This window comes from Aspergillus saccharolyticus (assembly GCF_003184585.1).
Source record: "Aspergillus saccharolyticus JOP 1030-1 unplaced genomic scaffold BP01scaffold_9, whole genome shotgun sequence".
Classification (NCBI taxonomy): domain Eukaryota; kingdom Fungi; phylum Ascomycota; class Eurotiomycetes; order Eurotiales; family Aspergillaceae; genus Aspergillus; species Aspergillus saccharolyticus.
The window spans coordinates 160,197-187,201 of NW_020290619.1; the positions used below are offsets into that span (position 1 = coordinate 160,197).

The window sequence follows — 27,005 nt, forward strand, 5'->3', positions numbered from 1 at the left end:
TTAGCTTGAAAGAAAAACAAGGGATATTCATTCAACCGCGTAGACACTTAAGCCCGCGACATGACACCCCAGGCACGGATCTTGTTGTCGGTGTAACCAGCGAACAGAGTCTGGCCATCAGCGCTCCAGGCCAAGCTGATGCACTCGGGCTCGCGGCTCTTCTTGCCCTTCTCGATGAACTCGGGCTTGAGCTCATCAACCTTGCTCTTCTTCTCGAGGTCGAAGATGGTGATGCTGCTGGCGGTGGCAGCGCACAGCCAGTAGCGGTTGGGGGAGAAGACCAGGGCGTGGATCTCGTCACCGGCCTGGAGGGAGTAGAGGTGCTTGGACTCGTTGAGATCCCAGAGCATGGTGGTACCGTCCTTGCCACCGGAGGCGCAGAGGGATCCATCGGGGGAGATGGTGACGGCGTTGATGTAACCGGTGTGACCGATGTGGTCGGTCTGGAGACGGCAGGAAGCGAGCTCCCAAACCTAATGCAAAGATAACTGATTAGTATCTTGAAAGAAGACCAAGAGAACGCAAAAGACTCCGGATCTCATCAAGAAGAACAAGAAATACAGCGGCTTTGTAGCGAAGTCCATCAGGCATTGGGTGATTGTTTGTCTCATAGCCAAAAGGCTCTGAAGTAGCAAATACGTAGATATGCAAAACATCTTCTGGACGTATCGGAAAGACAAAACCGGAAACTATGCAGATGGAACGTACCTTGACGAGCTTGTCCCAACCAGCAGAGACGATGACGGGGTTCTGGGGGTTGGGGCTGAAGCGAACGCAGGAAACCCACTCGGAGTGGCCCTTGTCGGTGATGGTGAACTTGCAGTCACCGAGGGTGTTCCAGAGCTTGATGGAGCGGTCGCGGGAAGCGGAGACAATCTGGCGGTTGTCGGCAGAGAAGGAGACGGAGAGGACGTCGTTGGTGTGGCCGACGAACTTGCGGGTGGTCTCACCAGTGGAGAGCTCCCACAGGCGGAGGGTCTTGTCCCAGGAGGAGGACAGAGCGTAGGCACCGTCGGAGGAGATCACCTATAAACATCACCCGCACTCGGTCAGCCCATCGATTCCTTCTTCCTGAATTCCTTGAATCTCATCATGGCCCTGATCGGCTTGTCGCTGAACTCTCGGGCGGAGACGGATGGAGGATTGGAGAAACGGGTGATCGGTAGCATACACAGTCAGAGACGATGTGAGAGTGGCCCTCAAGGCTGCGCTTGGGGTAACCGTAGGCCTGCTCATCGCGAGTGAGGTTCCAGATGATCAGGGTCTTGTCGCGACTGGCGGAGAGCAGCATGTTGGGGCTAGAAGTCGAGAGAAGCAGAAAATGTCAGAACTCATGTTGTCCATATCAAATTGTCATTTCTTTCTCAACCTAGTGCGATTTTCGCCGTCATTTCATGCAGACAATTAAACACCCTATATATACCACTCCAACCATCCGGTCCTTTCGTTTTGTTGGGCGCAGCATATATAGAAATGTTCCATCGCCCTGCACCGAATTTCGCAAGAAAAATCGCACGTCGGTTGGTTGTGTGAATCCGGTGGTATGTGTGTTTGCCCTTACTTCTCCAGAGAGGTAGCCAGGGAGGTAACCCAGCCATTGTGACCCTCGAGGGTACCGCGGAGGACCAGTTGCTCAGCCATGTTGGAGTCTGGGTGACGATGAGGAGAGAGATGAACGCGGGCGGAGCAATTGTCCTTGACTCTGGGCTGGAAGTAAAAATGCACAGCAACTGTTTCGAGGATGGAGGAGACAGCGTGCCCGCCTGAGCCCTAACTAGCGTGCCCGCCCGCCTGGTTGTTGTGCGGCTCGCCCAACCCTAAGCCAGGACAAGCGAGTCACGTGTTCTGTATTGCTGACCTCAGCATAAACATAATCTTTATGCCGAGCGATCCACGGAGTATACCCCAGCGTAATTCCCCGGTCTCCATGGAATATGAATATGCGGTAGAGAAACCTGCCATAGCGCGTTTAAGAAGCAACCCAAAGCTGTCGTAGCATAATGTACATAATCCACGGAATCGTTCACACAACACCCGATCTTTTTTTATAGTACTGTACACACCCACTCCATCCCTCTCCCTTCAGTTGAAAATCTGCACATTGGGCATTCTTCCCAATCCAGCACCGCCAGTCTTCTTACTCTTCGCCGCCTGGAAGCCCGTCGCGCTGTTATCTCGGACATGCGCCCGGAGTAGCTCCAGCACCTTCGAGTCCTTCCACCGCGACGGAACGGGCCGGTATGCAGCCTTGTAGGCGCCCACGGTCTGCGCCCACTCGCCGCTCTTGGCTCCAGTCTGCTTCCAGGTCTCCGTGACAGTGTCCTGAGCTCCCTGGGTCGTGGACGAGGGAGACTCCTCCCCTCCATCGGCCGGGGGATCCTGCGTCGCCCAGTAATAGATATCCCAGTCATTCTCATCCAGGAAGCGGTCGTACTCCTGCAGCTGCTCCTGGTCCATCTCCTTCAGATAGACATCTGCGAAGGTAGAGAGCAGGAGGTCCGACTCGAGGATGCCTCGCTTTCTACTCTGATCTGTTTCGAGACAAGAAAAAGTTGAATTAGTGGCGCTGCTCCCGACAAATGATCTAATACAAATGGGTAAAAGCGCACCACAGGATGGGGGAAAAGAAGCGCAGTCGCAAGGTAAGAAAGGGATCAAGACATACACAACAACCGAGCACGCATGGTCGATACATCCTCTCCGGTCCGACGGAGAGGCTCAACCCGGAAGGTGATGCCCTCCATCTCTCCAACTCCCAGTTCCGGCTTCTGTGCCCCGGTCTCCTCCCGCCCGCCGGTGAAATGCTCAACCTTGCCGGGGTACGGATCGGCCGGCTTGTAGTTCGGGTTGACGGCGCCCACGAGGTCGGGCGGCGCGGACTTTGCGCCCACTTTGGGGAAGTCCTTGGTCATCGTGGAGGTCGTGTTGGGAACATTGGGGTTGGGAGGCTTGTTGACCTGGTTCTCCCGGTGCTGGGGCGCGGTCGAGGGCGCGCGATCCTTCACGGTGCCATCATCGTTCCCGCTGAGACGAACAGCCGAGCTGCCGAAAGAGCGACGGGCGAATGTAGTCGTGGTGAACGAGATGGAAGAGGCGGATGGCCGCATAAAGCGGTGGACGAGTCTGGATGCGGACATACTGTATCAATTGTCCCTAGGATTTACTCACTGGACCGAGTAGGATTCCCAGAAGATGACGGTTCTCGAAAGAAATTCTGGGGAAGTCCGTCGGTAATAGGACGCTGACCACGGCGAATAAAGACCGGGTTGACATCATCCGGCGATGCGGTGTTTGCTGTGTTTGCACTGCTCAATGCACCAACCACGCCCGGCCGATTGAGAAAAGTGGCAGCTTTCGCCTCTGATGCTATCATGACTTCAGTTAAGGATGTTCCGTCCATGAGAATTAGCTGCGGTTGCTGCGGGAAAGGTTCTTTAACTGCTCATGCTAATGGCTTTGAGCTCAAGGGTAACAACTACTGTCAACATCCTGCGAGACGCCTACTGTAGCAGCAAGACCACCACCATGTCGATAATCATACAAGGATGACCCAGTAGACGCCACTACAAACTGGCGCAAGAAATCTATAAATGCAATTGGAAGAAAGTCCATATATTGGTCATGACAAATAGAGAAGCATCAACCTGTAACCTCCTCCATCTCCCCAAATTATACCCCAAGCCACACGCAAAGAATCTAGATGAGGTGCTTAGATCTGTAACGGGGTATATTAGCACAATCGCCCGGAAAGCCAGATCTCCAGATCTCATATTCGACGAAAGCAGACAAATCAACATACCTGAAGTAAGCCCTCAGATAGACTACCTGCCAAGCGCCCAATCCGACCAACATGCCCATGGTACCGAAAGCGAACCACTTGACACGCTCGTTCGTGCTCTCGTTTGTGTCGCGCAGTTTCTGCTCACGGGCGCGCAGGTACTCCATCTCGCTAACAATCTCCGCGACCATCTCTTCGATGCGACGGAGGTCGGTCTCGACGGGCTTGAGCTTCTCCTGAACCTGGATGCTGGACCAGTCGCGGGCGTCGGCTCCGATTTCGACGTCGAGCTCGATCGATTTGTAAGGATTAGGAATAGCATCTGTGTAGTTTCATGCGGGTTAGTTTTCCACTTCTATAGGCTACGTTCTCGTTGACGGAGAGAAGGCCGAGTGAGACGTACGGCGGGTGGTAAGCTGGTTGTCAAAGCAGACATCAAAGGCAGTGTCGGCAGGGGCAGTGAAGGCCTGGCGAGTCTCCCCGGCGATATCCTTCGGGCGACCGTGCTCATTGCCCAGGGCATCCTTGATCTAATCCACAACATATATCGTTAGCTGATATTGAGTCGCAAGCTCGATCCTTCTATGAACCGTTCGATACCCCGGTCGAGTTCGACGCTTCACTCGAGCCGACGACGGCACGAGACCAGCTTGGGGTTTCTCCCACGTACGTGCATGTTGACCACCTGTCCGTCACCCTTGTTGCCGCTGACAATGGCAGTCACCACCACCAGCTGGTCCTTGAAGACGAAATTACGGATACACCGTTCATTCTTCCCACTGACGGCAGACAGGTCGAATTTGAGGGCGGTAGAAAGTTGAACAAAGAGAAGAAATAGGAGACCTAGGAGAGACCTCATAGTGAAGTGGGTTGTCGCCATGGTTAATGGCGATTGTCACAGCGGCCGACAAAGTAAGGTCCAGGAAATTGACAACGAAGCTCGGAAACGGCCAGTATTATTGATGCCACGCCGCGTTCCAGGGGATCGGGCCAGGCCGGCTCAATGTTGTTCCGGTTATCGGCCCCCCCTCTTGTTTTCAAGTTGGTAAACAATCGTTGCCTCAGGCATGGAACTTGTATCGGTAGTCTGGATAGATTCCTTAGGTCTTAATCTCATAGTCCATCGAAATAGCTGATTCCGCATTAGAATCACGCGCAAATCTTAATCTTGCATCATAAAGAGGTTATTGGGTCATACAGCTACCCGTCATGTTACTATGTACAGTTTCGACACACAGACCAATTCATCCATCCAACGTAGGAAGTAAGAAGATCTCGATGAAATAGAAATTATGCCATTGGGACTATATCCCGGATGCAAAATTGGCGATCGGGTTCCAGATTCTGGCGGTCGCATTTGTAGAGAACGACAGAAAAAAAAAGAGCAGAAGACGACGGGAATCGAATCCACGCAAGAATCGAGTAGGGAATCGCTGCAAACGAGAGGACCTTGTTCGAAAATAAAAAGAGAAAAAAAAAAAAAAAAGCCGGCGAGGGTATGTAGCGGCAGAGGAACAGTTCCAGTGTAGAAACAAGAGTGGGTGAATGGAGTTTCAATATGAACAGAAATGGTAGAGATTGAAAGTAAAGGTATCATCATTGAACACACAACGCTCAGAAAGACAGGTCATTTGCCAGTAATAGCATGTCGTGTTCGAGCCCGCACAAATAACAATCATGCAGAAGACAACAGCTGTTCTTAAGGAAAGCTAAAAGTCACAGTGGGAGGGGTTAAACTTCGATCTTCTTTCGACGTGTGAAGAGGCGCGAGAAGCCCGATTCCTTCGACTTGGTTGGAGGAGGGGTTTGCGTGGGCCTGACCACTGGAGGTTCAGGAGGACCGGTATTCCTGAGAAAGTCGGCCAGTGCACTAGTTTCAGTCTGCCTTTGAGAGACAGATGGCAAACCGTAGCCACTACTCATGGTTCTGGTGGTATAGTTGTTGTTTGCCCCGGTCATAGTACTGTCGGACGCTTGGCGGAGATCACCTCTGGACGGTTTGGACAGAACGTTTTTCTCGGTAGCTTGGTTCCGAGATAGCAAGGTCTTCACAGATGAAGCACCGGCGAAGCCTGCGGACGAGCCCCGCCGAGCACCCATATTCGTAGCCAGGGGTTGCAGGGGACTCGCAGCTGCAGGGGGCGGCACATTTCGCAGAAAATCTATCAGACTTTCCTCCTCGCGCTTCGGTTTCGGAGCTTCAAGAAGCTCGTCAAGGTCGTCATCATCTGAGTCAATTGCATAAGGGTCTCGGACCCGGCGCTGTTTCCGTTTGGGCCGAGTATCCTCGGAAATCTCCTTGCTATATGTGGTCGGAGTGCTTGCCCGGTTTCCGGTCTCCAGAAGGCCGGTGCGTGAGCCGACAGACGTCAAAGTGTTCGCATTCAGTGACCCTTGCATACTAGGACGTCCTGATTCGAGAGCTTGCAGCTCGTCCGAGTCCATAGTATCACGGAACGGTGCCACTGCACGCGAAATCCGGTGAGCTCCTGCAGTAGGCGGTCCCTCACGGATAAAATCAATCAAGTCAGATGTTTGGTCCCCTTGGGAGGCCACGGCAGGGCGTGCTTGCAAACGTGAACCGCTAGTACGGGTTGAAGCACTACCGGGTCTATTGAACTTTCGTGAGACATCCGTGGCATCGGAAACGCGACGCACACTTGATGGCTTGACAGGGCCACTTTTGTCAAAAACAGCGATTGTAGGGGTGCCGGATTCAGATGAGATGATCGAAGTTGGAGATGCAACAGTTTGGTCCATGGGAGGTTGCGGTGGGAGAACATCAGGCACCACAATCGGGGTGTATTTTGGTTGCTCTGATGATTTGCACTTTGACATGGGGGCAAGTTCCATGATACTCTTAGAGGAAGCGTGAGAGGTCCTTGGTCGCCCAGTTTCAGAGTCAGACGGGATGGTCTGCTGGGCTCGCCATCGGGGAGAATCGGGCAACTGCTTCAAAGTTAATGGCAGTTTTTTGAGTTTAGGAAAAAGTAGCTGCAGACTTACCTCCATTTCTCGCATGTTTCTGGGTGTGAGTGTGAAATGTAGAGTTTCTTCGCTACGGATCAAATCATCCAAGCCGGTGGTGTCGTCGAAAGCCGACTCCCGGGTTGAAACTCTGCTTATCTCAGACGAGTTGCGCAGGCGCAAGGAGTTGGAATCGCCGGTGCGGACAATCAGGCCTTTCAGCTTGCTAGAAGCGGATGAGCCGGACGTCACAGGACGCCTCTCACGGCTGCTGCCAAAACTGTCCGAGCGGCGTGGTTTGGAATAACTCGAGGACGCCACCGAAGTGGATGGCCGCCCAGATAATCTTTGGACCGCTGCACGTTCGATGCCGGATTTGACAGATGAGATACCAGGGCTGGAACGCCCGTAGCGGTGGTGAGCCCCGTTTGAAAGAGGACTAGATCTGGGCAATTTCCGCGAGACGTCAGATAAGGTACTCTCCCCAGACGTTGAGATGGGCCTGGATGCCCTGTACGAATTGCCGTCATCGGTTGAAGATCGAGTGGTAGGAGGGGCGACAGATTCCCCGCATGATAACTCGTCGAGATCGACGGCGGGCGCTACCGAGGCGGAGTCAGCCCCTTGCGTCTGCGGTGCGTCCTCGCTAACCGTCGACCCAGCTTGTTCATCCACAACAGGAGTGACAGGAGGTGACCCCTCTTCGTGAATCGATGGTTCTCGCATCGTTCTTGGTCGTGGTCGCTGTGCAGAAGCCAATCTAGGTCTAGGACGCACCCCTTGACCCTCGAGAAGTTCTGTCTCGATTGGGGACGTTGGAGACACCGGGGTGGCTACCTCGTGAGCAACAGCAGTGGTGGTCGCCTCCTGCATTGCTTCTGCCTCCTGATTCATTTGATTCGCGAATTGTATCTTCTCTGCCTTTTCTCCCTGATTGCCATCCCGTTCATCATCCTCGTCATGTTCGTACATTGTCTCCAAGCGCCGCCGCTCCTCGGACGCAGTCGGGGACGGTCGCTCTGGGTACTGCTCAGGTTCGGGAGTTTCTTCCTCAGAACCCGCATTAGGCAATGATCTTGATCGAGCATGACGGGTGATTTTTACGGTCTGTAACTTAGGAGTGAGGGGAGAATTGACACTCGACGATGGCAACCTCGGAGAAGGTAATGTGAGCACCATAAGGCTGTGGGGCCGAACTTTGTGAGCTACTACCGCCTGCATGGTCTGGATCTCACCAGTCTCAAGCTCCGGCAGATATCCGGGGACCTCGATTTCCTGAACATCATGGTCGTTAAGCGGCAATGGGATTAATGTTGGGTCGATATCCTTTGGTGTTTGGGGCAGAGGTGAGGTTGCCGAACGCACGGAAAAGTCATCTGCGGTAAATACGTTGCTTTTCCTGCTGCCCGTGGTAGTGAAGACGCTATGGCGGCGGCGCATGGATTCTCTTGAGACTGCCCGCGACGGGTTGGAGCCGCGCACGCGTTTGCGCCATGTTCGCCAGAGTCGACCCAAGGTCGGGTTCAATGCTAATTTCTCCATGTCGTGATCCTCCACAACCAGCCGATCCATACTTGCCCGATTGACACCAGCCTCCGTAGATTCATCCGAATCCTGCTCGAGTTTGGTTGACAATCGTGACCGAGCTATTTCACCCGCGATGATCAAGGCTTGTTCGCCCAAATGCTCGATGATCGAAGTCAAAAAGATCGCTGCGGCGGGGGTGATATTTCCCACATGACTAGCCAGCCTCCGCGGAACGCCGTCTTCGTCGGCTAAGCTTTCCCTTGCGATATGTTCTTCCTCCTCGTCTTCTTCCATATCGCCTAGCCGTGTGTAGACCATGCATCGCAGGCGAGTCAGTTTCCAGGAATGAATCAGGTCAAAATCACCCCCAGGAGTCTGGCCGCCGCGGAACTCAATCTGCTCGTCTTCGGGGCCACCCATAAATTCACTCAACTCGTCATCCGCTGCCTCAACGACTTCCTTGGCAAGACGGGGCTTCAGAACCTCCACCACCGCTGGTCGAATGCAGGCCAATTGCGTCGATTTCGCCGTAGCAAGGATATTGAATAGAAGATAGTCGAGGAATCGATTGAGGGTCGCCAAAGCCTCGCGAGTCACGAGTGCACTTGCATTAGAGCCCGGTCCATCCTCATCGGCGACAAAGTCGGCAGCGTTAAACTCTTGATCCGTGGTGATGATTTGGGCTGCGGCGGAAGAGGCAATGAAAGTGGGTGCTGGTGTAACTTCCGTCGGGGCGAGCAGATGGGCTCGGGGAATTTGGGAGTCACTGGAAATGCTAGTGCTGCGCGAGCGCGAGACCGTCCTCCCCATCTCCGGAGAATCGGGTCCTTTGCTGTGCTGCATGATCGCGATGCGAGAGTCCCATACAGTGGTAGGATTGTCGGTGGAGAAATGGCAAGTCGAACAAAGAACGTGGAAGAGGGGTGAGATACTTTTGAAGTGTCAAGCGGGAGTCAAAGCGATCGAGGGAGACTTGAGTATCCTGAAACAAGGTAGAAACAGCGGGTCAGCCTTTGAATAATACGAAATGGGTTGCACAGCCCATGTTGGGGGCCTTGCGCTCTGATTTGTTCTTTTTTTCAATATGCCTTGATGGTGGATGCCGTAAGATTGCGTCAAAGCCTCGAAGCATAGAGAAAAAGCAAATACTGAAGAGTGAAGAACAAAGAAGGCCGAGCAGAAGAAGTGGGCAAAAGCAAAAGCAAAAACCGGCAGTCGCAAATCGGGGATGAGTGTAACGAACCAACTAGCAGAACGTAGTGTTCATGTCGCAATAGTTAGGCGCGGATAGAGACACTGGAATCCGAGCGATCAATCAAGATCTGGATTAAGCTTAATAGATAGGGAAAGATGTGTTGTTGAAGTTGTATGGAGAGCCTGATTCGGGGAGTTGGTCGGAAAGAAGCTCTTGAGAGATTAAGAGTATCACGAAGAGGAAGAAGGGTAAGCAGTGAATGGTAGGAGGAGGAGATGGTGAGCGAAAGAGAAACGAGAGGGTAAGAACAAAGACGAAGAGAGAGAAGCAATAGAGAGGAAACGAAGGAATGAGGGAGGGACCTTAGGGAGGGTGGAAGTTCAGGAGTAACAGTCAGTGTCAGTCCATCAGTCAGTCTGTATGTACGGAGTAGTGAAGAAACGAGTGTGAATGGTTGGAATGAGTCTGAAGTCCACACCGTCTCTGTAAATTAAGATCCGAGGAATTCTTTACAGTTTACAGACCAAGTGTAGACAAATGGACACTGGAAAGAGATACCAGCGGGACCAGGTAGAAAAGTGACTAGCAAAACCAGGAGAGGTGGAGCCTTTCATCCGCTTCAATTCCACCAGGAGGGTCAATTCTTGTTCAGAGAAGCAAATGAACATCGTTGCATTGTGGAGACTTTTGGAGCGAAGAGGAGACCGACGCTTTGGCTGCACAGGAACTTAGTGGGTTTTTTTTTATTCCCTTTTTCCTATTTTATTTGACCTGCACCTCGACACACAACAGTTAACTACTACAGTGCATACACCGTCCAAGCTTATCCGCTTTGTGAATTGTGTGGAATACTGGATCAGTGGATAAAGGACTTCCTCATGCATTATGACTTGTTAGAGTTTCCAGCCAGATCATCATCTGGAATTTGCCCTACGAGTCGGAATGCATCAAGCACGAGGGCTTTGGCAAGATCGACATTGGCTTGGGGTGTCGCCACTCTGACTTGAGACTTTGTCGGGTCAGGAACACCTCGGCCTCAGATATCGGTTTCGGGGAGGGAGAGAGTCAATCCATGGGACCAAGCACTGCACCTAGTTTCGCCCGATAAGCGACCAGCAATTGTATCCCATGGTTCCTCACTCTGTTTCGATTTCCGGGCATCATCCGGTTGTCGGGGTTGAACTGTCTATTGCTCATGATGAACCCATGGTGAAGCCGATAAAGATAGCCACCACCAACTGCACCCCAACGAGCCAGCAACATCCAGGAGAGTTGGATGCGACTAGAAGCAAATAAGAAAAGGCACCGAAGCCCCAAGAAAGCCGACGATCTCCAGACCCGAACTAGTGAATTGGCCCCACTCAAGCAGGCAGGGAAAAGGAACCCTAAACAATTAGTAAAAGTCCACTTCAGGAGACCAACAAAGGCATACCGTCCCGACTGCAGGGAGCACGAGGGGGAAAGGGTTAAGGGGGCGCTACTGCAAGCCCAAACTTGTAACTAAAGGTCAACCGAAAGCCACACTCGCCTCTCGCAGCGAGCCGTGTCTCATTCCTTTTTAGTCCTACTTTCGCCTTCCATGTGTATTTCATTATTCTGATCGTCTTAGTGAGCATTGACTAAGGAGTCGCAGAAGGAATGAATGAGAAGTTATCTCACCGGATATAACCGAGGAAAACAAATACCCAAACTCCGTAGACCAAATCCGTGCATGATCCCGCTCCAAAAGTTTGGGTTTCCCCCTCATATCTTCCCGAAATCAGTCTTTCAAGCGTTGGCTTAAGACTCAAACTCTGGTTGCTACTAGCACCGGTCGGTGGCTTGCATGACCAATCCACCCACCGCCATCAAGGAACATGGCTAATTATGCCAGCTCCTTCTGCATAAAGCGCAAGTATTCGAGCATCTCTGCATGCTTGAATTGGGTCGTACTGTATTCCGTACTCAAGTCAACTGGGGGGGGGAAGGGGTGCGCGGGGGAAGAAGGACGCGCAGTCGCACAATGATCTCCGTGTTGACAGGGGCAGATCATTAGTGGGTGCACCGAAGATGATCCTGGGACATGCCGTTCTTGTATGCTGCTCTCTCCATACTCCATAGTCTACCCCATATACTACTGGACCTTGTTAGTAGTGATCCATGGGGGTTGCTCAAGATACAATAGATGCCTTGACAAATTATCAACGTTTGATTACTCCGTAAACCATCGCAGACCGGCTCCTGAGTCCTGACAGCACTCTTCCTTCGTCGAGCACGGGTGCGAGTCAGAAATCTCCTGTTTTGACTTTGCTGTTCATACGCGACTGCGGGACTACAGGCCGACGGTGCCAAATCCTATTTTTCTCCCGGTTCCCACCTGCTTTTCTGCGACGCTTTCACGAGTCACTGATCTTGACCACGATCTGATTTTGTGGGTAAGTAAGGTCCTGGTCAACCAGAGAAGTATCTGAGATCCCCGAATCCCTGCTCTTCTGCATCGGTGGGCCCGGTAAAACGAAGCACGAGGGATCCAATCAAAGGAACCATTTCCGTGCTCTCATTCTGGTTCACCACGGCCCAAATAGTCCGCCCCATGTCGTGCTCCCACACTCCGGCGGATAGTTAATCGGGTACGGCTCGCTGATGGCCGCCGATAATTGGGTTCCAGCCTCCGATTTAATATATGCTGGTGGGAACTGCCAGGAACTATCAACAATCCACTTCTTCAAGTTTTCAGCTGAATCCCCAAACCCAGCGCGATCCCGGCACATGGCCGGTGGAGGCGGGCGCAATATATGATACGAGCTCAAAATGGATTTTTCCTTGCCTGGGTGTTGCTATATTCAGTACAACCTTGGGGTGGGATGGTAAACCAACATCTGCCTCTTCTGTAAGATCATGGAAGATACAATCTACTTCTAAGCAGCAAACCACTCTACCTAACTATCATCTATGGACTGTCTTTCCTGCTTGTCGTCTGTCGGGTTTGTCCACGACGACCCAAGGTGAACAAATCCTGCCCCGCTACGACGTCCGACTGAAATTTGAGCTCTCAGCTTCCGGGGATTCAACCCATCTTATCTGCACTTGTTGCAATCTACCCTCTCGTATGGTGACTTTACTCTGTCAATCGCCAATGACCGGTTACTCGGGTGCCTAAAGCTTGTGTCAAATAACCAGGTTTACCAGTAAAAGCCACAACCCTCAATTGCCATCCATAGTAGCCTTCTAGCCCAGTAGTTACAGAATAATCCCCTGTGATTAGCCCCAATGATAAGCCCTCAAGCAAATGAACATCGACTCAAGGATCCAAACATACGCAGCATACTAACCAGTGAACCCATAACAAACAATGAATCCCGGTTGACACCCTGCCAAGATACACTCTATATACACACCACCAACTACTAGTAGAATATCAATCCTTCTCTCGCAGCGTGCACTGACCTTGCCTACTAGGCACCTTGCAGGCCCCAAGCCAACCCTAAGCACAGGGCAAAACAGCACAGGACAATAAGGCTCTCCCCGGAGGCCATTGCATTAGGTTGACACAACTCCACGGAACTTTACACCCACCAGTAACCACACTGCGTCCAACCAAGCCTCCCGCTCTGAAACTGGCCCCCATATCTCTCTCTACCTGGACCCCAAGTATACCCCACAAGCAACAAATGTTATTATACCTCGAAACCCAACAGCCTCGCCACAACAAGCATAAGTTGGCCTCTTGATTTTATCAACAGACCACCAACAATCATTATGATAGGCACAGTAACTCCGTACATCTGCATGCATGATCCATCCACCGAGTGAAGTCACCACCCGTGACTCAAAGTTGGAAAAGAGTGGGGAGTTTGAGGCATTACTAGTAACTTGATATGTCTATTCAACTATTACCTATTATACTGTACATATCCATCTATGCAAGTATATGTCAAGGTCCGACCAAGGCTAGCGTCACAGGGATCAAATCTGGCTAGTCCTTAGCAGACGGATAACTCACTCCGTGGCCCAGTTTCAGATCGTATGATCTCGAGGACCCCAGCAGCGGATTCGCTTGAAACACTGTGAAATTCCCGACGTCGTTTCTTTTTTTCCTCAGGTTAGGCTCGCCTTTTCTTGCAAAATCTAGCTAGAAAATCATCACTAGGTGCAGGAGTTAAAGACTCAACACAACACCCTTTGCTGATCTCAAGCTGACAACAGAGTCTGACATCAGCCTGCATGTCCAGTCCGGAGTACTGCGCGGGGCAAGTACATGAGCCTTTGTCGCACTGGTGTCTTTCGAAAACAAGGTAATAGTATTATAGAGACTGTGTTATCGTCGAGAGCATTTCACCACCCCCTCACACGCACACACTCTCCGCAGACTCTACACTAAAAAACTGTCTGGTCTAGTTTCCGCAACCTAGACTCCTGCAGCGAGTGAGTTTGAGGTGCATACGTCCAAACACAAAGGTCCGGGATGTTCATTGGTAGGAACCAGCCGATGATCGACAGTGGTCTCAGCCTGCGCTCATACTCATCGCACCCGGAAGTAATAGGCAAGTTCCTCTTACTTTCACCACTTCAAGTGTTTCAGTTTGACTGGGATCTGACAGAGGGGGCGGTTGTAGGGCACACTACCTACATCATACCCTGGGATATGATATCATCCTCACATATTCCGTGGGAACCCGTGGATTGACGGAGGGAGTTGGTGTTTCAGAGTCACTCCGGAAGGAGGAAGGGGGGTGGCTGGCCTTCTGCTTGGCAACTAAGATCGATCCTTCCGGATTCCTTTCGGAGAATATAGTCACCTCGGATTATGTAGTGCTAAGCTTGCCAAGACCAGGTGCTGTTGTTTTCAGTGGCAAGTATGGTAGGCAATAACAGTAACACCTGTCTACATGGGCACTAATATGCAATCTGGATTTTTGGAACTTTGGATTCATGCTGAATAGCTCGCTATGGACGATGCTCATAATCCCCGCTCGTAAGCTTTTGTGAGATGCTCGTGGCTCTCTAGGTCATATCAAATGAAATAGCGACAATTTTATGCCTCTTGGGCTATTTGTGTGTGTTTTTCTTTTTCTTTTTTCCCCTTCGTGGGTCTTCGTAGATACCGTGTCAGATTCATCCCGTCATGTAACCATTCCAGTGGTCTAGAGCGTATGCAAGACCAGTGGTGAAGAAACTCAACTCGTCAGGCCCGATGCGGACGGCATCTGAGACCAGTCTTTCGGAGAGGATATTCTCAAGCTTGCATAAGAGCTTCTGGTTGATGCACCCACTGGGGCCTGTGCAACTGCCTTTGACGTGGCTGAGGTCAACAAGCTCGTTGAATTCCTCCTCGGCGACGATGTTGTGAAAGACGCCGATAACGTGGTTGAGCGCGTTATCGATGCATGTACCAGTGGTGCCATCTTCGTCGAGATATGGCGTATGCGCACGGCCTGACTTGATTTCGTCTACGCGATGGCGAAGACGAGATTTGTATTGAGGGTCGTTCAGCCCATTGATGCCATTCATGTAGGCGACGAAAAGACTTTTGTCCAGATCAACAACATCATCGGGATGCTCTTCCGGGAGCTGCTTCAGTGCTTCTAGGATCATGCTGTCCTCGTCTTCGCACTCGTTGAGTTGGTCTCCAGGACCTTCCCCTTCTTGTAGTCGCAGGCTACCAGATGCTCGGGCCAACTCAAACAGTTCATGGCAAGTTAGCCCAGCCTCAGGGCTTTCGTCATCGTCTTCAAGCTCTGGTGCTTCGATATAGCATATGTTCGCATCGAACTGGACATGAGATCCGAATTCAATGATGAACGAACCATCCAGAGACGCAACATCGTCATTGTCCCCATCTGATTGAGACATTATGTCTGAAGCTTCATCCCACTCTGAAATTTCACACATATCATCGTCCGACTCGTCAAAGCTGTCATACTCGTAGTCAGATTCCGCTGATGCATAGCCAGACTCGCGCTCTTCGTCGTCTTCAACTTCTGAGTATGATCTTTTCAGGATAGGCTTCAAGGTCGACTGAAGAGGCGTCGCAACCGCAGGCACTAGCGATGAAGCATCAAGAGTGGTAGAAACAGTTGTAGGTTTTGGAGGGTCAGAAAATTCATCGGAGGCATAGCAGCTGTCATGGGAGATTGAGATTTCCAGCTGAGAGAATGTCGACGACAGAGACTCCCATGACTTCTTGTTCATGTTTTGGCTGCTCATGGCGATAGGCCGAGTGTCCAGACGCTGAGCGAGTTTCCCGGATTCTTCCATCAATCGCGCCAGTAATTGGTTGGCCTGTAACAATAAGATGTAAACTTTATGAAGCTTAGATCCCACCCGTACCTGCCTTAGCGACTGGCGACTGGGAACAAATTTTGTGCTTTATAGGATGCGAACAAAGGAAGTTTTTTTTCACGTTCAAACCGTGGCTTGCAAGGCCCCCAATGGTGTTGAAGGAGTCCATCGTTAAGCACAGAAAACCAAGTGGAAAATTCACTTAGTGAGAGCCGGCCGGGCCCTGAACAAAGACAACGTTGATGGACATGGTTTTTTTTTTTTCAAATGGTTTCGCTTCGAGATTCAGTGTTGAGAAAGGTTGTGACACATGCACACGTGGTTGTTCCAGAGGTATGCAACTAGATGACAGCGTTCTAATCCCCCTTCCTTCAAAATGCGGTTGTTTTTGATGGTTAGGTTCGAGTGATACATATAGGCTGTAGACCTGTAGATTTTGAGCGACTAGGTCAAAAGCGCAGTATCTGACGTGAATCAAACACTACGACGCGTGGTGGCTGGAGGCGTTTTCAGTGTCGAGAGTGTGCAATGTAGTCCTTGACGGTATGGGAAGAGCCAAGGAAGGAGTTCGATTCACAGTGAGGGGCAGGGACCGATGAGCGACGCGCAGGCGCTATAATCTCATGCCCACTTTTCGTGGGGAGTGGTTGGCGATGGTGAATGAAGCGGGGGCAAGGGGCGAGGGGGCGAGGGATGAGGAGCAAAACCCGTCGGCAGTTCTCCCAGACAGTGTCTTTTTAAGAGATGAGATGAACCTCGACCTGCTTCACGTCGAGAAGAGTCTGGAAAAGATGAGAAATACTAGCACGAATGACAGTGCTGTGCTTGGGCAGAGGAGAAAGATTAGAAACAAGGCGAACCTCGACAGCCAGATTTCCGTCATCACCGGGCGGGCACCTGACTTGAGCCCGTTGCCTCCCTTCCGGCAATGATGTCGGTCCGGATCCGGAAACACCCGCTCTGGTTTAGCGTGCGAGAATCTGCACTCGCTTTTTCATGCCGCAGCGTCGTCATCCTGAGTCAGCACTGCGTCCTCCAATCCCAGTCCGCAATCGCTGCACTATTATATTCTATGCAGTGGAATGAGAGCACTCTGCATGAACACCGCTCGTCGGCCGATATACTGGATACTTGTGGTTTGTGATTAAGCTGGTTCAGAACAGTATCAATCCTTTATCTATGTTGGTAGGAGTCAGCTGCGAAGTTAGTTCGGCAGGTCCTATTGAATGCAATGTCTCATTATATATCCTTCAAACACTGATAACTCTCGTGTTATCCAGCAAGTTTCTTCTTTCAATAGTAAGATAGCCGCTTCTCGTATCCCGAGTAGGTTGAATGGATCAAGCTAGCTTTCACTGTTATAACAATAGTACATGCGTCATGTAGGTAATATACAAATGTCGCTCGAAGCTGACATGTACCCTCTGAAGACTCTGTCTCGAAGAGCATTTCCCGTCATACATAGATCGGTATCTCGCTCACCAAATCATGGAAGCTGGTGTACTACGTCGGCTTCCTGGGCTTCCGAATACGCCAGCTGACCGCTATGGAACCCTGGTGCAAGATGTAGAGTGAAGAGTGCGGATCCTGCAAACATCCAGACAAATATTCAAGCTTTCATCAAAGGTCGAGCAAGTGAGGATATTTAGTGGCACGAGTCGCGCGCTCCACGCGACTTTAGAGTGACCATCAATGATCAGAAAGGTTGAAGTCACATTTTGCAGCAGCCGTCCGGCTCATCTCTGAGAGGACGTCGGGTTCCAAGAGTCCGGCTGCCACTTCTCACCGGGGCTGCTGGCGGCTTTGGCCCAAGGATCTGGTTTCGCGGCTGGTGTTTCCTTCTTCTCAGTTCGCGGGCCAGCAGGGGTGGCCGTATTTGATTGCGTCTCACCCTTTGGAGGATTCAACGTGGCGTCACTGGTCTGAGTAGCTGGGACGGGCTGCTGAGTCTGCGGTTTATCGAGATAAGAAGGCTTGCTAGCCCAACGCTCATCCGCAAGACGAGCCAACTCCTTGAGTTGAATCTGTCGGAGGATATCCTGTTGCTGTTCTTCAATCGACGGAGGGTCGGCTCGAACATATCGTAGCCATTGGTGCCATTGTGCTAGAAGAGAAACCGGTCAGTTTGATCGGGTGAATCTGGCTGTATAAGATGATCGAATGTGGGGACCGCAGGGGAACCTCTTACGGCTAACTTGAACATCGGAGAGATGGGTTTTGGGGTCACATTTGACGATGCGACGATATCGGTTGGCATTCAAAGCATCCTTAAACTCCCAATAAGTGTTGCCCTTCAGATCATGGCCTGTAATGTGCATCGCAATGTCAGACAGTGTCTTGTTGCATCGAGAAGATTGATGGAGACGACATACCCACGAGATATGAAGTGCGCCAGGGCAATTTCAGGCTCTTCCACTTGAACCAAAGACTGTTGATGGGACTCATTTGTCCGGGTCCGGTATCAACCAGAAGGTGCTTTTGGGTCAGAAAGGGTGTTCAGGCAGCAATGAAGGGCGTTTGTGGTCCAGTTAGAAGGGAGTAATTAGTTCCAGGACAGTTGATGGAGAAGAAACAATTACTCCGTAATAATTCATTGCGGCCGGAACGTCATCGGCACATACCGCCCGGTATGGGCGGTACGAAGTCTGGCGTATTGGCGACGTATTACGAGGGCCAAGAGTCCCGCATTCCGCCTGTTGCCGTCGTTCGGGGTCTGTCTTTCTCTCTACACTCTCTGTGTTTCCCAACCATCTCTCAAGTACTCAAGTACTTCTGTATCCTCTCCCAAATTGAAAAAGTGTTTCTTCCCCTTCTTCTCCTTTGGACTTTCAACATAACTCTCCTATTCTGCTTGCTCAATCATCCTGCGCTGATCCCTTCGCATTCCATTCTAATCTCGCATCCGTTCGATCCGCCAGTCGCTATCCTACGCCACAAATCCCTCCACCCCCCTGTGACGTACCGCGGTTCGTCCCACTCGCATTTAGGCACTATATAAACAGAAGCCTTACACTGCGCCCCCTTTCCACCCCTATTTCAGCGCCGACTCAACAATTTTTTGGAGCTTCTGGAATTCTTCTACATGCTTTGCACTCTGTGAGCAAACTACGACTGAGTGTGGTACTCGAAAAAAGAAAAATGGCGTCCGTCACATCCTTGGATAAGGACTTGCGCAATCTGCGCCTGTCCCGCTATACCCCGCAAGCAGCCGCGGAAGTCCGCAGCTGGATTGAAGAAGTCCTCCATGAAAAGCTCCCTGCAGGCGATCTTCTGGAAGCCTTGAAAGATGGAGTTGCTCTATGCAAGTAAGATTCGCAAGCCCTACTGAGACGGGATTCCCCTCTGCTTTTCCGTCCTCGGGAACCGCAAAGACTAAATGCAGCCGTCCTCGCAGACTCGTAAATCTCGCCGTGTCGCCAGGTGTCAAATACAAGCAGTCATCCATGCCTTTCGTGCAGATGGAAAACATTTCCCACTTTCTGCGCGCATGTCAAATGCCACCCCTTAGCCTTCCCCCGCATGACGTCTTTCTGACCGTCGATCTCTACGAGGCCAAGGACCCCGCTCAGGTGCTTCAATGTCTTACCTCATTCAGCCGACGGGCCAATGCTCTCCAGCCCAACAAATTCCCTTACGCACTTGGCCCGCAATCCAAGGGCAATTCTCTCAGTCCGCATGTGACGGGGTCCAGCCAGGGAGGTGCCTATACACCCACCAGGTCGCGGGGGTTCGGCGGTAGTGACTCGGGTCACACGAGCCCAGCGAGATCGCCGCAGCCCGTAAGCAGCTGGAGCAAGAGGTCGGACGAGCATTCCACAGCTCCAGCTTGGAACATCCATCAGTACGGCTACATGGGCGGAGCCAGTCAAGGGAACCAGGGTGTGGCATTCGGTGCGCGACGCCAGATCACCACGGCAGCCCCCCACGTCCCCAGCCTAGCAGAGAAGGAGAAACGCCGGCGGGAAGAGGAGGAAAGGAGACGGATACAGGAGCTGGAGGACGAGCGTCGACGCCAGCAACAGCTCGAAGCCGAAGAAGAACAGGCCCGCCTTGAGGAAGAACGCCGCTGGGAGGAGGAAACGGCGCGCGCGCGAGAACAGGAGCGGCTGCAGGTGGAGGCGGAGCGGAAACGCTGGGACCAGCAACAGCGCGAGTGGCAAGAAGAGGAGCGCAAGCGTCAGCGTGAGGAACGCGAGACGGAAGAACGACTGGAGAAGGAGCGACTGCAGCGTCGCGAAGCGCAGGACAGCCGCCTCAACGGACAATTTCTCAGTCAATACCAAGCAAGCATGGCCGGCTCCGGCAAACCCGCTGCCGCGTCCGAGTCCCAGGAGCGCCAGCGCATTCGACAACTCGAGCACGAGCTGGAGCGGGCCAAGGAGCGCGAGCGCCAGTACGAGCGCGAACGGCAGGAGGATGCCCGCGCAAATTCCCCTGAAACCGCACGTAGTCCGCGCAAGGTCCCTGTGCCTCCCAAACCAAGCTACGACCTCTCGTCCCTCGAGCAAGAACGCCGACTACTCCGCGGCGAGTGGCAGAAGCACAACAGCCAGGATCATGAAGGAGTCCCGACTCCCATTGCCGAAAGTCCAGCCAGCCCTCCTCCTCCCTCATCACCCCGCCGACCTCTCCCCGAACCCAACACTGGATCCAAACCCGCCCCGCCTCCCCGCCCTCTCCCCGACCCCGCCGCCTACGCCTCCCCGCCTCAATCCCCCTCCACCCCGCGCAAACCCGTCCCCATTTCCAGCCCCGTCCGCGGCGCGGGCGAGTCCCGCATCGACCGCTTCCTCTCCTTCAACCGACCCCCTTCCTCCCCGAAACCCGCCACGCACCGCCCTGCCGACTTCACCACCACCGCGGAGGTCGACGCCGAGAACAGCCGCCGTCTCGCCGCCCAGGAGAAGACCAAAGCCGGCGGCTGGGCGTCCAAGTCCCTGCTCGAGCGGGAGATGGAGCGCGAGCGCGAGCGCCAACGCGAATGGGAGGAGAGCCAGAAACAAACCCAGGAGGCCGCTGCTAAGGGTCTGCGTGATGGGACTCTGGGCAGCGGACCGGGTCAAGCCTGGGACGTGCACCAGTATGGCTACATGGGCGGCGATAATCAGAACCGTGGCGGGCCTGGCTTGGGTGTTGGAGGCGCCAGGAGGCAGATTATCGGGTCCAGGCCTCCTCAGTAAAGTTGTTTGGGAGGGGGTCAGCAGGGGGAATGTGACTGGACGCGGCTTCGTCCCCTCCCCTCATTCTATATTCAGGATATATATCTGATTTGCTTGCCTATGTAGTGTTCAGATGCTGAGTGTCATCGATTGTGGAGGACATTTTTCTGGATTTAAGTGCTGAGCTTCTGTTGTGTGCTGAGGGAAGGAGGTTGTTCTTATTCTATACCCGTCCGTCGATTGGTTTTAAAATCTCCCTTATCTGGAATTGATATGCATTGGAAAATTCATGGAATATTTCAAGTTTGACTTTCTACTCCCTGAGATGGTGTAAGATACCAACGTCCGCAAAACAAGATCTCTGTAATTCAAAAGTCCGCAAATGAAGAAAAATATTGTGCTACAAGATCACAACAACAAGTGACAGGGTATCGAGCCGGTTATCTGAGAAAGCGCACGCAAAACTCGCCCGATAGTCTAAGAATAACAATGACAAGATCAACACAGAAAAAAAGCACAGGGCAAAGGTCACAATCAGCAAATAAGCATAGTTTGTCCCCACGCGGAAAAATTCAACAAAGTAAGGGTTCCCCCCGCAATCAACCCGTTTTCTCATCCTTCTCATCCTCCAGAGCCAGAGAAGTGAGCGGGATGATCTCCTCAACCAGAAAGTGCAGCCTCCTTCCGCTCTCCAACAGCCACGCCCACTCGATATCGCCGGCATGCAGGTCGGCCTCCTTCTTCTTCTTCCGGCCGTCGTGGATCGGGCGCTGCTCGCGGGCCATGACGCCCTGAGTGACCGCCTTCTTCAGCGCCGGGGTCACGGTCAGCATATCGTTCTCCGCGAGCAGGATGACCAGCGTCTCCAGGGTGATGGAGATCTTGGCGTTGTCGGCCGGGGAGTTCGTGTTGGCTCCGTAGGGCAGAAAGCAATGTTCCAGCTTGGCCTGGCTGAGGTACTCGTCCTCGGTGTCGGGGGCGGCGGACTCGCGCATACGGAAGAGTAGATACTCGCAGAGCGTGGTCAGCGCGGCCGAGGTGAAGTGCGGGAGGGCGGTGGGGCTGATGAAGGCTTGGTAAGATGGGAGGGGTAGGTGTCGGATGTTCTCGGCGAAGAGGTGGTAGAGCTCTTCCAGCGGGGTGAAGTGCTCTGGAATGGTCTGGGAGACGGTGGAGAGGAGGTGGAGGAGGCGTTGGCGGAGGGTGAGGGAGCGCATGCCGCCGAGGGTGCAGGGGTCGGCGTGCATTGTGGCTAAGTGCTCGGGAGGGATTTGGTCATCGGGGACATAGCGCTTGGAACTCGGGTCAGAGTACTTGAATGTGCCCGTCGAGTTGCCGTAATTTTCAGGCGTCATGAGGTTCGCCGGGGTGGTGAAGATGGTGGGTTCGGGCCATGTGCTTTGAGGGCGAGTGCCTCGTCGGGGTCGTTTCGATTGACGAAGAGCAAGACCAGCGGAATCTTGTTTTGATGAACCCGCAACGCCTGCGCCGCCGCGGCCACGGCCACGGCCCCGAGCGCGTGCTTGTAGTGTTCTTGCCACAACGTAGTCGTCGTTGTCGTTAGTCGTGGTAGTGTCTGCGGCGTCGATGCTGTCCTCGTCCTCGTCATCGTCCTCGTCGTCGGTTAGATAGTCCCCAAACTCTTCTGCATCGATGTTGACCTGCGCTGAGCGCTTTTTGCTGTTAGAACTGTGCTTCTTGTGCTTAGATTGCTTGAGTTCATTTTCGAAAACCTCGCGGAACTCGTTGGAGGAGGTGACACCACCATCGGCGAAGATAGATCTCACAATACGACGATTGCGGCCGTAGGTGGCGCTGGCGCCCTCGATGTAACGCAAGATGAGGCTATTCTTGAGGATCTGGTCGGCAGCATCATTCGTTCTGTTGCTATTCCTGCGTCTGGAAGCGCTTGGAACCTTGCTATCTGCGCTGGATTCCTTGTCCTCTATCCACTGCCTATACCGCTCGTTCCAGTCACTCTCGAGCACCTCGCACATAAACTCGAGCCAAATCCGCCAGTGCTCCCAGCGCTCATGGTGTAAGACGGAGCAATTGAAGGCCCAACCTACGGCGTGCCAGAAGTCTTCCGCACGGGACCATATCGACTGCGATTCGCTTAGATCGAGATTGACCGGTGTCATGATATCCTCCGCTGCTTCCGAGGTAGGGGTGTCGTCCGCACCGCGACGTCGTCGGCCATGGCGAGAGGTTGCAAAGTGCGTGAAAGAGAAAGCGAGCCCGAATTTGGCGGCGATAGGTCCAACAAGAGCGTTGGTGAGGCGGAGGAGACGGAGGGCTGCATTGGGGGCTTCTTCTCCCTCGGCCGTCTTTGCGCGGGTGGTCGTGGTGGGATGTACTAAGAAGGTTGCGGCGACAGCCAGGTGCTGAGGAGGTGGAACAAATGCTGGTGTAGATGCAATGGTGCCAGCAGTGAGAACTTCAAGTAGGAGGTTAAGAGCCTGTGTATCTGGCGACCGACATTAGCGTTCGCGGACAGAAAGGCGAGGTCAACTCCCGGTAAGAGACATACATAGCTTCTCCTCGAGGAAAATGCCCGAGTGCTGGACCAGCTCAAAGGGTAGTGGTTTAGCGGGGCGATAGGCAGGCAAGTTCGCCCCTACACCGTCCGGAACAGCCATGAGAATAGTCGCGAAAGAAAGGGAATGGGAAGATGAAAGAGATGCGATGCGCGGAGAGAAAGAATCGCGCCGATAATGGCTGATAAGTCACAAAGAACGCGGCGCTTATCGATAGCCGCAGTCGACGTGAGGCAACACGTCTGGGACAAGTGGGAGTTGAATAGGAATGAATTGATGATAGAGACATCTCAATACCATAGGCACAACCTGTCTTGACGTTATCTATTCGTTGTGACAGAGAATGGTAGAAAAGAAAAAGAAAATTGGAACAACCCTGTGCAGTTGATAAATTCGACAATGAGAAAAGGGTAAACAAAACAAAAGGCAAAAAAGTGGCGCTGCCCGGAATCGAACCGGGGCTGGCACGGCCACAACGTGACGTCATACCACTAGACCACAGCACCTGTTGTTGTGATATAGGAGTTGACTTCATGCAATATAACCCAAGTGTTAGTCTTCAAGGAGATTGAAATGAAATAGAAAGAAGAAAACTGAGATCGACTGTACGCTTGGTGTTGCAACTTTACTTCTGGCTCAGCAGTAAGCTGGTGAAACTGAATGTACTCTTTTGAAATAGTGAGTTGAAGAGATTATATCCCGTGTAAAGGTTGATGCGGAAGTTCCTCCTCGAATCTCTCAATGCACAAGCATCGTTATGAGAAGACTGAGGTACGGAGTAGTTTCTCCCCTCTTCTAGCAGGGCAATCTCTACTCCTTAGTAGATAACCTTCTCCCCAATCAAATTCCTGTCTGCCCGCTGCAGTCACTACGAATCCCTACTTTCGTGTCGGGCCATCTGCTAAACCAAGGAAGCATCGCTGCTTCACCTCGCATCCAGAGAGCATACCAAAGTTGGCCCCACTGAGATACGAAACTACATGGTGAATGTATAGGGTCGGAAACCGATCTCGAGTGGCAAACATGCAACAGTCTTGTTCGGATCACAGGTTGGACAAGGATCTGGGAACCAAGAGAAGTGTCAGCGGAAGTAATACTTGCACTCTTTTGAGAAGTATCACAATCTCCAGCGACAGGCCATGGCGAGTTCTCGTTAAGCACATCAGGAAGCCATGGCAAGGGCTCGAGGGGATCAAGATGTCTGCTCCCGAGCATTGCCCATCCTCGCACAAACCGTATCAAGGGGTCTCGTGCCTGAGATGATTGAGGGTTCTCGTCTGTGGTTGGTTGTCTTACCCACCTCGCACCTGATGCAAGTGAGCTCATGTCGTACGCTGGTTGCATGCAAGCCGGCAACGAAGTGAATAATGTGTGGTGATATCTGCGTACGTACTGGTATAACCTTGAAGTTTCAGCTCAAGGCCGATGGTCACCGGATTCAAATTCCTTATACAGGTTCTGTGTAGCTGTTAATTCCCGCTGTCGAAGACTGCCAAAGGCTCTCGGACGGATTCTCTACAAATAGGTATGTCTCTCCATGGAAATATGTTCTGCGGAAAGCGGCTCGGCTCGTACCTTGACGTTGCGATTTGTACAGTAAGTACCTGGGATCGTCGAGCCGCAAACATGAATGTGACCAGGTCAGGAGCTCGCGAGCCACGATCCATTGGGATATAAAATCTCCGAGTGTTACGGTAGGATCAAAAATCACCTGTCGGAAGAAAGGAAGAAGATGTCAAGCGGTTTGCAACATCTCACGTGGTTCAACATCTAGCATTACAACCTTATTTCGGAGGTGCAGCGATGGGTTGCACCAGCCCCAAGTGCTACAATATTGGCCTCTGAGATGTATTGCTTCAGAAAGGCTATCATGGACTTGCTCAGAGATGGCAAGAAGGTCAGAGGGGAATCCTTCCTTCTCGTTCAATCCTCGAAGAATTGGCATAATGGCGAGTCGACATATAAACCCGGGCTGTAAAAGTCCGTCTGTTCTTTCAGCTTGCATCATAACTTGAATCAATCGACCTCCAAGTGTGACTTGAGTTGAGACATCATGAAGTGGAATACCTTGCTTCAACTTGCTGTCATTGTTCTCAGTATCTTCCCCGTTTGGGGTCTTCCTGCCGTGGAAGTCGAGCGCGATGAGCCCCGGGCCTCGGACCATTATGTCTTTGCCCACTTCATGGTAAGTCAATGATTCTCTCTTTCGAACAATGCTCAACTTATAACTCAATGTGCGAAGGTCGGAATAGTCGAGAAATACGAACTGGACGACTGGATCGCCGATATGAAAGCCGCCCAAGCCATCGGCATCGATGCCTTCGCCCTGAACTGCGCCAGCATCGACAAATACACTCCCACACAGCTGGCGCTCGCCTACAAGGCGGCGCAGCAGGTGAACTTCAAAGTCTTTATCTCCTTCGACTTTGCCTACTGGTCCAACGGCGACACAGCCAAGATCACCGAGTACATGCAGCAGTACGCCAACCACCCGGCCCAGATGCAGTACCGGGGCGGCGCCGTGGTCAGCACCTTTGTGGGCGACAGCTTCAACTGGGGCCCTGTGAAGCAAGGCACCTCGCACCCGATCCAGGCCATTCCCAATCTTCAGGACCCGGCGGCCGCGTCCAGCAACAAGGCTCGATCCGTGGACGGGGCGTTTTCGTGGTACGCGTGGCCGACAGATGGGGGGAATAGCATTATCCAGGGTCCGATGACGACGATCTGGGATGATCGGTTCATCAAGGACCTCGCAGGGACGACTTATATGGCACGTAGGTTCAACCCGTCCCTTGCGGTGGCGTCGATGTCGGACGATGGGGACTGACCGAGCTGCAGCTGTCTCGCCCTGGTTCGCCACCCACTTCAACAGCAAGAACTGGGTCTTCATTTGCGAGAACCTGCCGACACTGCGGTGGGAGCAGATGCTTACTCTTCGCCCTAGTCTGGTTGAGATCATTTCCTGGAACGGTACGCTCATTCCTCTTACTGTCAATGCGACAGCAAGCACCGACCCTTGTCTGTTCGCTCACACTGCAGTCTAGACTACGGCGAGTCGCATTACATCGGCCCGTACGCAGCAAACCACAGCGACGATGGCTCCTCCAAATGGGCCAAGGGCATGCCGCACGATGCCTGGCGGGACCTGTACCAGCCCTACATTGCCGCCTACAAGTCCGGCGCCAGCACCCCGAAAGTCGAAAAGGACAGCCTCGTTTACTGGTATCGTCCCACCCCCAAAGCGGTCTCGTGTCCGGAAGATAATCTCGGCCCCCCGAACGGGATCAACATGCTCAGCGACAGCATCTTCGTGGCGACTATGTTAACCAGCCCGGCGACGTTGACGGTGACCAGCGGGGCGAATGCGCCGGTGCGGATCGACGTACCGGCGGGGATCGTGACGTCGAATGTCTCGATGGGGGTGGGGAAGCAGACGTTCACGGTGAGTCGAGATGGGCAGACTATTCTGAGTGGGCAGGGGGGACTGGCGGTGCAAAGTCAGAGCCAGTATTATAACTTCAATGTGTATGTGGGGAAGATTGCGGGAGCTTGATGGAGACTCGACCTGGTTCTCAGTCAAC

At 52.6% G+C, this 27,005-nt stretch overlaps 7 protein-coding genes and 1 non-coding gene across 8 annotated transcripts; 2 read left to right on the forward strand and 6 right to left on the reverse strand.

The window, feature by feature from the left end:
- Positions 1-47: 47 nt before the first annotated feature.
- On the reverse strand, positions 48-4,637 carry BP01DRAFT_372656 (40S ribosomal RACK1 domain-containing protein; the record flags this gene model as incomplete). The annotated part of the gene is made up of 11 exons (XM_025576745.1): positions 48-473; positions 709-1,026; positions 1,172-1,298; positions 1,562-1,707; positions 2,101-2,531; positions 2,666-2,999; positions 3,059-3,138; positions 3,169-3,305; positions 3,800-4,100; positions 4,182-4,308; positions 4,449-4,637. 11 exons carry the CDS (start codon positions 4,635-4,637, stop codon positions 48-50), a joined length of 2,616 nt encoding a protein of 871 aa, XP_025432741.1.
- A 771-nt stretch (positions 4,638-5,408) lies between these two features.
- BP01DRAFT_236339 (uncharacterized protein) lies at positions 5,409-9,215 on the reverse strand. The gene is made up of 2 exons (XM_025571236.1): positions 6,785-9,215; positions 5,409-6,727 (listed from the first exon to the last, which is right to left on the reverse strand). The coding sequence occupies exons 1-2, from the start codon at positions 9,113-9,115 to the stop codon at positions 5,510-5,512; spliced, it is 3,549 nt and encodes a 1,182-aa protein (XP_025432742.1). The 5' UTR covers positions 9,116-9,215; the 3' UTR covers positions 5,409-5,509.
- Positions 9,216-14,561: 5,346 nt separating this feature from the next.
- On the reverse strand, positions 14,562-15,653 carry BP01DRAFT_293186 (uncharacterized protein; the record flags this gene model as incomplete). Its single annotated transcript, XM_025571725.1, has 1 exon — positions 14,562-15,653. One exon carries the CDS (start codon positions 15,651-15,653, stop codon positions 14,562-14,564), a length of 1,092 nt encoding a protein of 363 aa, XP_025432743.1.
- Positions 15,654-17,004: 1,351 nt separating this feature from the next.
- On the reverse strand, positions 17,005-18,285 carry BP01DRAFT_337117 (uncharacterized protein). Its single transcript, XM_025573270.1, has 3 exons — positions 18,101-18,285; positions 17,917-18,033; positions 17,005-17,832 (listed from the first exon to the last, which is right to left on the reverse strand). Exons 1-3 carry the CDS (start codon positions 18,171-18,173, stop codon positions 17,465-17,467), a joined length of 558 nt encoding a protein of 185 aa, XP_025432744.1. The 5' UTR covers positions 18,174-18,285; the 3' UTR covers positions 17,005-17,464.
- Positions 18,286-18,489: 204 nt separating this feature from the next.
- Positions 18,490-21,179, forward strand: BP01DRAFT_337120 (calponin homology domain protein). The gene is made up of 2 exons (XM_025573271.1): positions 18,490-19,033; positions 19,123-21,179. Exons 1-2 carry the CDS (start codon positions 18,867-18,869, stop codon positions 20,906-20,908), a joined length of 1,953 nt encoding a protein of 650 aa, XP_025432745.1. The 5' UTR covers positions 18,490-18,866; the 3' UTR covers positions 20,909-21,179.
- Positions 21,180-21,486: 307 nt separating this feature from the next.
- On the reverse strand, positions 21,487-23,558 carry BP01DRAFT_390441 (uncharacterized protein; the record flags this gene model as incomplete). The annotated part of the gene is made up of 2 exons (XM_025578001.1): positions 23,418-23,558; positions 21,487-23,354 (listed from the first exon to the last, which is right to left on the reverse strand). Exons 1-2 carry the CDS (start codon positions 23,524-23,526, stop codon positions 21,487-21,489), a joined length of 1,977 nt encoding a protein of 658 aa, XP_025432746.1. The 5' UTR covers positions 23,527-23,558.
- Positions 23,559-23,859: 301 nt separating this feature from the next.
- On the reverse strand, positions 23,860-23,930 carry BP01DRAFT_t104. Its single transcript has one exon. It is a non-coding gene; the product is annotated as a tRNA-His (tRNA).
- A 1,069-nt stretch (positions 23,931-24,999) lies between these two features.
- On the forward strand, positions 25,000-26,977 carry BP01DRAFT_315699 (glycoside hydrolase family 71 protein; the record flags this gene model as incomplete). The annotated part of the gene is made up of 4 exons (XM_025572565.1): positions 25,000-25,609; positions 25,667-26,198; positions 26,263-26,394; positions 26,469-26,977. Exons 1-4 carry the CDS (start codon positions 25,478-25,480, stop codon positions 26,975-26,977), a joined length of 1,305 nt encoding a protein of 434 aa, XP_025432747.1. The 5' UTR covers positions 25,000-25,477.
- Between the last annotated feature and the right edge of the window lie 28 nt (positions 26,978-27,005).